This window comes from Echinops telfairi, unplaced genomic scaffold (assembly GCF_000313985.2).
Source record: "Echinops telfairi isolate 266 unplaced genomic scaffold, ASM31398v2 ScPeMD7_9;HRSCAF=40, whole genome shotgun sequence".
Classification (NCBI taxonomy): Eukaryota; Metazoa; Chordata; class Mammalia; order Afrosoricida; family Tenrecidae; genus Echinops; species Echinops telfairi.
In genome coordinates, this window is record NW_022103906.1 from 22,719,978 (window position 1) to 22,731,802 (window position 11,825).

Consider the following 11,825-nt stretch of genomic DNA (forward strand, 5'->3'; position numbering starts at 1 on the left):
TCAGCGGTTGTGTCGGGAAGGTGAGCATCATAGAATGCCAATTTAATAGAAGAAAGTATTCTTGTGTTGAGGGAGTACTTGAGTGGAGGCCCAGTGTCCAAGAAGACTTACTTTTATATCAATGGTCAAGAGATGTCCAATAAATAATCTCAAAATGGAAAACCAGAGCCTAAAACTGCAACAGGCCAATGGCACCTGGGATTTTCTCTCAGGCCCTCTGAAATGGGCTCCGTAGTAGCAATGTATATATTAATTAATATCTTAATTGCTTTTGCCCCTTGTATTTTAGGTCTAGTCACGAAGCTGGCGTGCAGGACAACGATACCACACTTCCAGCTCCTACTTCAAGACCAAACTCAAAGCATTCTCCTACTTCAGTCCCAGCAGCACAGGTAGCAAGTAGTCGGAACCCAGCAGGAAGCAACCAGCTAGATATCCATGCCCCTCTTCCTTCTACCCTACCTGTTAGCTCAGTGATTCTCAACCTGTGGGTCGAAATCCCTTTGGGGGTTGAACGACCCTTTCACAGGGGTTGCCTAAGACCACCAGAAAGCACATCTTTCTGATGATCTTAGGAACCAGACACCGCTCCTCGATCCATCTCCAGGAGGGTCTGCTCACATGCAGATACGCCCACATAAGAGTGCCCAGCGTGAAGACTGTTACCCATGCTACACCATACTTCAAGACAAAATTTCATTCATTTGTCATTAGAAATAAATATTTCACAATATATAATTACACATTGCTTTGTGATGAATCACTATGCTTTCATGATGTTCAGTTTGTAATAATGAAAATACATCCTGCAGATCAGAGATCTACATTATGATTCGTAACAGTAGCAAAATGACAGTTATGAAGTAGCAATGAAAATAATTTTATGGTTGGGTCACTACAACATGAGGACCTGTATTAAAGGGTCGCAGCATTAGGAAGGTTGAGAACCACTGTGCTAGTTGGTATGGAAGGAGAATAACTCATAGAACCTCACCCACCTACCTACCCCTGGTTGCCCCCGACCCCCCCCCCCAAACATCCTGCTCAGTGATTTCTTACACAGGCAGCAAAGACACCCCCCTAAGAAACATTTCCCACTGGCCTGCAGTTGACCCTGGTTGTCAGAATTAGCCAAACACACATCCCCACCCACAAATGTGTCCCCTTGACTAGTCCTATAAAACTCTGCTAGTCTGTACAGAAAGGGCTTTTTCCCAGATCAGAGGCCCCTGTCAGGTTTCTTCCAATAAACCTGTGTCCCACCATTGAGTCTCTCTGTCCTTCTGATCACATAGATTCTAACAACTTGCCGTTGAGTAGATTCAAACTCCTGGAAGCCCCTTGCCAGATCTTTCCGCTGAGGTGGGTTTGAACCACCAACCTTTAGATTCGCATTCAAGCGCTTAATCCTTCCTGCCGGCCACCCTTAGAATTTTCCTCGAATCTGAACAGTTTCATTTTTATTTTTCAATTATTCTGAGAGTGTGGAGTAATTTAGAACACTGAATGAAGAGTGGACTGGACCATACATACAAGGGGACATCAAAACGTGTGTGGAAAATCCCCAATCTTTCTAGTTCAGACTTTGTGGAGCCCACCCCGTACACCGCCCCCTCGGCGCCCCCACCCCCGCAAACCTTTATTTCAAGGCACAACTCACACTGCAAGCGCCACCTCTAAGCTTTCCAGGCTGAATAAGACTGTTCTTGAGAATTTGCCTTCAGGTCCTCCCGCAACAGGAGTCCTGGGCCCTTGCCAGGGGCGGGAAATGGTCTCCTGGTCAGCACGTCGGAAACAGGGCTAGGCAGTGGGGGCGCCTCACCCCACAAGACTAGCGGCTAGTTTGAGCCCCAGTTTTCTACTCGTCTTTGCTCCGTGTAGCTCGTGGTTCTCCGCTGTCCCCAGCGCTGTCCCCAGCAACTGTGACTCTCAAGAGCCAGGGAGATTTCCCACGGGGACCCTGCCGGCCCAGTGGTTACTAACCCACGTTCTGTGACTTAAACTCAACCATTACTTAGGGAGAAAAGATCCGGCGATCTGCCCCCAGCGATATGAAAGCCTATGAAGCCTATAGCATAGTCCTTCTACTCGGTCCTACACATAGGGTCGCCATGAGTCAGAATTGACCGGAGGACACGCTTTCAGAACTCCAGGAAAATGCAGGCTGCCGCACGCGGGCAAAGCAAGGGCTTGCAACACAAGTTTGAAAAGTGTGGATCCGTTCCCTCTTTTCTGCACACTGGAAGGACAGCTACTGTGGGGTCTGGAACCAAAACGTCAGTACGCGGCTTCCCGACACCGCTGGCCACAGGTGCGACCAGAGCCGCAGGCGCCTACCCCTGAACTTCCCTGCAGGCGAGGGCCCCGCCCGGATTGTGCAACCCCGGGGCCATAAATTGCCGAGCCGGCGGTCGGGCACAGTGGACTCTTCGCTGGACTGAGCGCACGGAGGGACTCGGACGGGCGTGGTTTTCCCAGAGTTTGAGGCCGCAGCGGGCCGGACGCCCAGCACCTACTAAAGCCATGTCGCGGAGGGGAGCGAGTGTACCGGCCACCGGGGAGGCGGGGACCCCGGCAGAGCGCGCCCCACGAAGCCGGAGGTGGCGGGAAGCCCGGCTTCCAGGCTGGAGGATCCGCACCTTCGTCGCCCTAAGTGTGCTGCCCCTGGTAAGTGGCCGGGCCGATGCGGACCCCGGGGCAGGTTTCCAACCCCGGGAGGGGAGCGCGATGGAGCTGCGAACCCCGAGGAAGCCCGGGTTCCCTGCGTGGGAGCGACCGAGAGAGAGATTCTCCGCTGTAACGACCCCAGCCCTCCGTTCCTTTTACCTTTTTAATACAAATGTTTGACGTTTTCAAACCTACTCATTTCAAAGTGGTGGACAATATTGGCGGTGCAGAGTAACTTCCGCTTTGCCCCTTCCTGCACCTTCAATTCCATGCTCTGGAATGGCTTCGGGGAGCCCAGTTTGCCTTTGCCGCCACCCCTTTTCTCAGCTGGGTGCTGTGAGTGTGCCCCATTAGGGGTGTGGAGGAGGGAGAAGGAGGGAGGGAGGGATAGAGGGAGAGGGAGGGAAGGAGGGAGAGAGAGAAGGAGGAGAAAAGAGAACACTGCACTTTTGATTAATTTCCACGCGAATTGAGGCTCACGATCAAATGTGCTCTTCCAGGTGCCAAAACGAGGTTACAGGAATCGTGGTAGTTTACACATCGTCATTTAACACACGGATACAGAAATAAAAGGATTGTGGTCACGAAATAATACTGATGTTAGATCGACACGGTTCGATTAGATGAGACGCAAGATGACCGCTTCACTTGGTGACCACTCAGTGAGCTCTGGTGGCCGCTGACCTCCAGGCAGCAGTTCCAACCCAAGAAAGCTGAAGCTCTGTGCCCCCTGCAGGCGCAGTCTTGGGGTCGTTCTCTCAGGGGGTCCCCACTCCAGGGATTGACGGAAGGGTGGTGTATTTTTTGTTTTGTTGGTGTGTGTTTCCACCCCACCCTCCCACCCACCCCCCCCGTTGGAAATGACCGGGATAGCTCTCCCCTGGCGGCTCCTGGATTCGACTCGTGGAAATGAGTTGGTTTTGTTCTTTCTTTTTGGGTAGGTGTCTCCAGGTAGTGTGGAGCTGATGTGTGTGGACAAGGCCATCAGGCCAAATCAGGCGATTCTGGGAAAGGGAGGCTCAGGCCTTCTCCCATTGCTATGCGTTGGAATCACTGTTGAGTCAGAATCAGCTTGCTGGCAATGATTAGTAGTGAGTTAAAGGATTATACCAGCTGAGGCCCAGGGGAAAAATCCGTTTCCTGAGTTGCAGTCCTTGCTCTGTAAGTAGCAGTATGATCCAATTTCTGCGGGAAGCCCTCTGGATCAGAGGAGGAATTGGGATTCTTGGACTGTAATAGAATCTTGCTATTGGAGGCTTAAGGTAGTTGAGTGCACCTTCTTTGTAAAGTTTGAGATTAAAAAATAAAACCCAACCATCTGCATAAGCCCTTGTAAACAGTTGTAAACTATGTGAGGGTATATGGGAGGGTTAATCACATGATCAGAGTTGGTTTGGGATGGCCACAAGGCAGTTCCCTCCAGTGCCGCAGGAGCTTGTATTGCACCTTGAGGATACTTTGCTGGAGGAAAGTCACCGCTGGAAAACAGACTGGAGAGGATGGCAGAGGGGGAGCCCTGAAGCGTATGAGTCTTGGAAACCTCCAGGAGCAGTTAGTTCTCCTTTATCCTGTAGAGTCCCTGGTGGTTGGAATCAACCTGATGACGGTGAGCATGATTGCAGTGGACCTTCTGCACAGGTTGTGGTGAGGGACCGTCCAGTGCCGAGCGTCGTATAGACTTTTCTGTACAAGAGAACGAGGGACCGCCGGCTGGCTTCTTCTCCATCCTCGCGGTTGTTTCTGTATTTGACCCATGGTCGCAGCCGTTGTGCGCAACAGCGGGTCTTGTTGAGGAGCTTCCTCTTTGTCGCTGACCCTCTACTTGATCAAGCAGGGTGTTCTTTTCCAGGGACTGGTTGGTCCTCCTGCTGACTAAGAAGATGAGCTGGAAGCCCTGCCATTTTATTTCTAAGGAGCATTCTGATTATATGCCTGCCAGCAAAGACGTGTCCTTCTTGGGGCAGGCCGCCCATGAAACGTTCACAGACGTCACCAACACCGTCATTCGAAGGCACTAACTCTTTTCCAGTCTTCCTTAATCATTGGCCTGCTTTCCCGTGCCTATGAGTAAGGGACCTCTTGCTCTCTTTACACCTTAAAGATATTTTTTCCCTTTAAATCATTTTATTGGGAGTAATTACAGCTATCGTAACATTCAATCACATCAAGTGGTGTTGTACAATTGCTACCACAGAGTTTCAAGACATTTTCGTTCTTCTTGAACTCCTTGATATAAACTCCCCTTTATCCCCTCCCTCCCCCACCATACCTCCCAGGAACCCTTATTCCTTTTTTTTCTTCCCTATAATAGTTTTGGGGTGTTTTTCCCCAAATCTTACATAATCCAGTCTATCCACTCACATACAATTCTATTGTTCGGTTCCATCTAGTGGGTTATACAGTCACCAATGCTACCAGCTCCCCATCCTTCCCCTTACCCTCTCCTCTCTTCCTGTGCCCTCAGGGACCCATTGCCTCCGCTACTGTTTCTGATGGGTTCTCTGTCTTGACTTAAAGAGATCTTTTGCAGCAGATTTTCCCAGTGCAAAACGCTATTTAATTTCCAGACTGTTGTTTTCATGAGCATTGATTGTGATTCCAAGTCTTATGAAATCCTTGACAACTGTCTAAATGTTTGATAGAATTCCCCAGTGAAAGCACCTGAACTGGACTTTTTGATAGTGGGAGTTTTTTGTATGACTAGATCTATTTCTTCTTGTGTTATATAGGCTTGTTGAGATCGTTCACATTGTTCTGTGGTAATTTAGGTAAATAATGTATTTCTAGAAATGTATCCATTTCTTCTAGATTTTCAAATTTGTTGGATTACATTTTTTCATAATATTGCATAATTATATGTTTTTAAATTTTAGTATTAATTGGGAATTAATACATATATCATATCATCCCATAGTTCAATCATGTCAAGCAGTATTGTTCAATTGCTACCACAATCAGTTTCCAAACATTCTTTTCCTTCCTGGACTCCTTGACATCGTCTCCCCTTTATACCCCACCCCCGTCACTGTACCCCTCCTCCCCAAAATCGTTATTCTACTTGCTGTCCCTATAGTTCATCAATCCTGGGGTTCATATACTGAAAAACAAATAACACAACTTCAAGAGGGTGACCCATAATGACCTAACACCTCTGAGATACACCCTAATATGAACAACAACAAAACTAGAGAAAATGTTGGCACCAGCTCAGGTCCAGCGTGCATCAGAGGGCATCAGCAGACACGGCGTCAGCGTTCAAGGCAGGTCTGTCCCTTTGGTCTTCTACCCTCATCTCCCCAGCGCACTCTGTTATTATGTTTATTATGGGTGGAGGGAGATCACCGTAGGCCTATTTCCATGATTATATTTTTATCTCACTTGATTCTGCCGTAGTAGCACGTTTCATTTCTTATTCCAGAATTTCTGTTTTCACATTCTTTTCCTTTGCTAGGTTTTCCAGTGATTTATCAATTTTAAAATTTTTTTCAAAAAACCAATTTCTTGTCCGATTAATCTTTTGTATAGTTTAATTTTTTCTGATTAATTTATTTCTGCCCTAATCTTTATTATGGCTTGTTTTGCTGCATTTTTTCCAATTGTTGTAATTGATGTGTTAAGGGGCTTGTCTTAATTCTTTCTATCTTATTGATGTGTGTAGTTATTGCTATTTTTGTTCTCATTTATTTTAAGGAATCATTTGACTTTTTTTCTTTCCATTTTATTGGCACATAATCCACATTGATTGTGTTCTTTATTTCTTCAATTGCTCAGTGATTCTTGAGTAATTTGTTGTTCAAGTTCCACCTGTTCGATTTTTTGAAGCTGATCATTCTATAATTGGTTTCTAATTTTTATCTGGAAAGCATTATTATCTGAAAAGGTGGTTTGTATTATCTCAGTGCTTTTTAATTTATTCATTCTTGCTCTATGACTTAAAGTATGATATATTCTAGAATAGCTACCATGAGCGCTAAAAAAGAAAGTGAATGAATTTTTGTTGGGTGAAGTATTTGCTATACATCTATGAGATCAAGTTGCGTGATTGTCTTACTTAATTTTTTTATGTCTTTGTTGTTCTTTCTAGTTGATGGATCTTTAGTTGAAAGTGATATATTAAAGCCCCCTAGTACTATTATGTTCTGTCTCTTCATTTCTATAAGAATCTGATTAATGTATTTTGTTGTTCTTTCATTCAGTACATATATTAATTATGATTGTGGTTTCTTATTCAATTAAAGCTTTCATAATTATATAACTGCCTTTCCCTCTCATTATGTCATTAACTTTGATGTTTATTTTGTCTGAGATTAATATTGGTTCTCCAGCTTTCTTTTGACTGCCATTAGCTTGGTATTTTTTTCCATCCTTTGATTTTTAGTCTATGTTCATCTTTATATCAAAGGTGTGTTTCTTGTACTTAGCATATGAAGGTCTTTTTTTTTCATGCATTCTGTTAGTCTTTTTCTTTTAACTGGTGAGCTCTGTCCATTGACATTCAGTGCTGTTACTGATACATAAGGTTTTGCTGATATTGTTTTGATATTTTTATTGGTGTTGCTGATTTCCGTTCTCATGATGACTTTTCTGCCATGTGCTTACTGTTTCTGGTTGTCTTCTTGAAACTCTCTTTTCTTTTCCTGGAGGCACAGATCGGTGCTCAGCCCTTTCTGTGTCTCCGTCATGTGTCATCAAGTCAGGTGTGACTCACAGCAACCTGGTGTCCAACAGAGCAAGCCACTGCTCCATCCTGCATCATCCGCACAATTGTAACGTTTGACTCATTGCGATGGCCATGGTGTCAGTTCATATCGTCCAGGATCTTCCTCTTTTTCACCGACCCTCTACTTTACCAACAAAGTGTCCTTTCCCAGGGACTGGTCTCACGTGATACCATGCCCAAAGTACAAAGTCTCACTATTCTTGCTCATCGAAACCTTTACTTATTAAAACATATAAAAATGTTGATCAACATAACTTCCATCCGAGTCTATAAACTGAAGGTGGTATTTCCATCCCTCTCACTCTCTCCTGAGGAATCCAGTGGTCGTCAATAGATAATACGTCCAGAGAGTAGTTAGGGCATCTTTGAAGGGCTCTGATTGTGTTCCTTTTAAATCCTCTGTGAGTTTGGGGAATAAAAAGAAGTCTGAAGGCCCAAGAGCAGGGCTCTAGGGTGGTTGGATTCAGTTTCCCAGTGAAATCCTGTAAAACGACCCTTGCCTCCCTCCAAGAATGAGCAGCTGTGTTGCTGTAGTGGGAAAAGAAAAAAAATCCTCAGGGCAATTTCCCTGGCCTTTACCTCACCCCTGCAGTCTTAAATTTTCTTACAACTTCTTCAGCCATCCCCATGAGCACCTGTCTCCTTGGAGGAAATAGAACAAGATGACCCCTTTGGGGGCACCAGAAATAGTCACTAGAATCATCTGCACTGCCCTCTCTATCTTCAATTCACCGGGTCCAGTGGGTCCTCCCAGAAGTTCCTAATTTGACTGTACCCTGTTCTTGGCAGGCACCCGAGTGAGGACAGAAAGCTCCACTCCTGTGACACCTCCTCACTGCTCTCCACGGAGGCCCAGATGTTTAGTGAATTCAGCTTAGTGAATTCATGCATGGATCAACTGGACCCTGAGAGCAATACTTTCTCGTATTTCTTCTAAAATGCTTGATGTTGTCTCACTACTGTGAGGATTCGCTTTTTTGTGTCAGTAGTTTTCTCTTGTGTTTTATTTTGGTTAGCTTCTATTGCTTTCTTTTTAAATTCATTGATCTGAAAATTCAATTTGCCGTTAATCCCATCCTATCCTTTCCTTTTTTGTTTGTTTGTTTTTTCCCGCCTCAGCTATTCTTCTTTTTACCCCCCACATTGTTAGGAGTTTTTTCGAGTCATTTTAACCTCTTCCTCTGTCTCATGATCACATTCACGTTCCTTGTGCCTCCTCCAGCGTATCTATATGAGCAAAAGCTGTTTCTGTTCCATGTTCTCCGATTCCACCATCATGGATGGCTAGTTCCTGGATTGTTTCTTTTGTGATTTTACCTTTTGGGATACCGGATTTTGTTTGGCTCCTTCAAGGAATATGGGGTGTTGTGCTGGTGCATCATGAAAACAAAAAACAATTGAGCATCAGTTTCATCCTGCCAAGCTGAAATCATTCCCAGCCCTGAATGCACCTTTGATCATTTTTTTAACCTCCAGGTTTCTGACAGTTCTCTTCTAAACCAGGAGTCCTGTCCTTTCCTTAAGGCACAGGTTGGTCCTCAGCCCCCTTCTGTGTCCTTTGTTCTTTTCAAATGCTCTGTCCTGTATTCGGCTCCCTTGAACTCCTAAACCTGGCTCCTTGGCTCCCTGAAAGATCTACCTGGGGGTGGAGTGCACTGATGCTCCATTCTAGGAAAAGTCTAGCCTGGGCTCTTGAGAGAGAAACACACCACCCTTGTATAAATCCTGCTCCCTAGGTGCTTACAGGAGATTGTTTAGATAAGACTAGGAACCTAACTAAAATAGGGTAGTATGAGAGAGACGTAGACCTTACCAATATTGACTCACCCCACTTTTCAGAGAGGCTGTGGCGGGTGCCCATCGATGTTATTCCTCCATAGTTTGATGCTGAAAGCAGCGGGCCTGTGACAAATCATAGTTTGTCAGCTTATGGTCATTGCTGGCCAGGAGGATGTGGCTCTGACTCTCTGTGTGAGAAGATTCAAATCAATGTTGTGACCATTGATAGGAGCCCGGGTGGCACATGGCTTCTGAATGGGGCTGTCAGCAGTTCAAACCTATCAGTAGGTCCCAGGGAGATAGATGAGGCTTCCTGATTCCATAAAGATTCATCTCCAGAAATCCACAGGGACAGTCCTACTCCGTCCTATAGGGATGCAATGAGTTGGATTTCGCTCAATGGCAGTGCGTTTGGTGGGTCTTGATGATACTAATCACACCTTGTGCTTAAACTCACCACTTTCCATACTAACTTCTGTTCTCTGCACTCTGTACACAGCCGCTCATCTAATTCTTGGCCTACGTAGGGACTCTTTGGCTCCCATTCAGAGGCTCACTCGCAGGTAGCAGAGTCACTACTGAGGGAGCTGGAGAGATCATTTCACACAAATGCCCATTTCAAGGGAGATAAACGTGAGTGTTCAAGAAATGGTGCTGACAAAACTGAATGGTGCTGACAAAAATGAAACAAGTTTGATACCTCACCCCATGCACAAAATCTAATTCACAATAGATCAAGGACCTATTGACCAGTGGTTAGCAGCCAACATAACCCAGGTTTCCTGACAATACTTACAGTGTTGATTTTAATCTTCCTCACAGAGAGAGTTGGTGTTAAATGAAAAATTATGCATACTTATGACTATGAAAGTTAAGATAAGCACTATTTACAATAGCAGAAAGACAGAAGCCACCTGAATGTCCACCAGTGGAAGACTGGATAAGTAAAATGTGCCACACACATACCATGGAACACTACCCAGTGAGAAGGAAAAATGGGTCCCCCAAACATTTTAAGTCAGTCGAAAACCCACATTGTATGTCCCCACTTTTATGGAGTGGCATAAAGAGAAACTCACGTATTTAGTGGTGACTGGATGGAGAGGGGAGAAGAAGGTGCCCTATCCAGGTAGGTAGACAGTCGTTACGTGGGGGCATGGGAACGGGAACACTGCATGAGGAGAAGCATGCACGGCTTGAGCAGGGTAAACTGTGCCACTCAACTGCACACAAGAGAAAGAAGCGGATGGAAAAGAAAACCTACAGCCATCTAGCCAATTCCAACTCTATAGGACAGGACAGACCTGCTCCTTAGGGTTTCTGAGACTGGAAATCCTTAATGAAGCAGACAGTCTCACCTTCATCCCATGGAATAGCTGGTGGGTTTGAACTGCTGACCTTGTGGTTAGCAGCATAGTGCAAACCCACTGCACCACTAGAGCTCTATATGTGTATATACAGGTATATGCATATGTATGTGAATATATGTGACTATGTTCATATATTCCTGTATAACAAAACATACAGGGACACAGTTACAGATACTTTTTAGACATAGCCATACACTCGATGGGACTGGATTTGTGGGTCTGAAGGAGTAGGCGTCTCTCGTGGACATCTTGCTCAGTTGGCGTAATTTGTGCACAGTTGTCGGGGGTCTTAGGGGCTGTCTGCGAAACAATGGCTTGTCTCTACGTGTCTGGAGCAATAGAGAAAGGAGACAAGCCACGCCTCAGAGATGAAATTAGTCCACAGAACTGAGTGTACTCCAACTACGACCTTCTCTACCAGCAAAAGAGGCCGACTGCCTCGTACCAGGCTGCTGCTACTGACCACCCTCACCAGGGCCAAACTAGACGTAGAATAGAACCTCACATCCTAACAACAATACCAGGTTTACTGGACAAGTTTACACTGGTGCACTTCCTGAAATTATTACCCTGAGATACTCTTTAAAGCTTTGAAGCAAAACCAACCCCTTTTATCTAAATAATAGATGTCTCTCAAAATAATAACAATCCTTTAAAGACTCCTTTATTTTTTTAAGCTTATTAACAGTTTATGATATGCAAATGACGTAACCTTCCTTTCTTTTTTCTTTTTTTTAAATCATTTTATTAGGGGCTCATACAACTCATCACAATCCATACACACATCAATTGTGTAAAGCGCATTTGTACACTCATTGCCCTCATCATTCTTAAAACATTGCCTCTCCACTTAAACCCCCGGCATTAGGTCCTCATTTTTCCCCTCCCTCCCCACTCCCTGGCCCCCCATGAACCCTTGATAGTTTATAAATTGTTATTTTGTCATATCTTGGCCTGTCTGACATCTCCCTTCACCCACTTTTCTGTTGTCTGTCCCCTAGGGAGGAGATCACATATAGTTCCTTGTAATCAGTTCCCTCTTTCCTACCCACTCTCCCTCTACCCTCCCTGTTTCGCCACTCACACCACTGGTCCTGTAGGGCTCATCCTCCCTGGATTCCCTGGATTTTCAATTCCTATCTGTACCAGTGTACATCCCCTGGTCGAGCCAGACTTGCAAGGTCGAATTTGAGTCATGGTAATGGGAGCGGGGAGGAAACATTTAGGAACTAGAGGAAAGTTGTATTTCTGGTCATTGTTACATCGCACCCTGACTGGCTCATCTCCTC

The 11,825-nt window shown here is 45.3% G+C and overlaps 1 protein-coding gene across 1 annotated transcript in view; it reads left to right on the plus strand.

Annotated features, from left to right (window-relative positions):
- Positions 1-2,523: 2,523 nt before the first annotated feature.
- The window catches only part of TNFRSF10B (TNF receptor superfamily member 10b), a 45,748-nt gene continuing 36,446 nt past the window's right edge, over positions 2,524-11,825 (plus strand). The window contains 1 exon segment of the mRNA XM_045286847.1: positions 2,524-2,667. Coding sequence (XP_045142782.1) covers positions 2,524-2,667 — 144 coding nt within the window.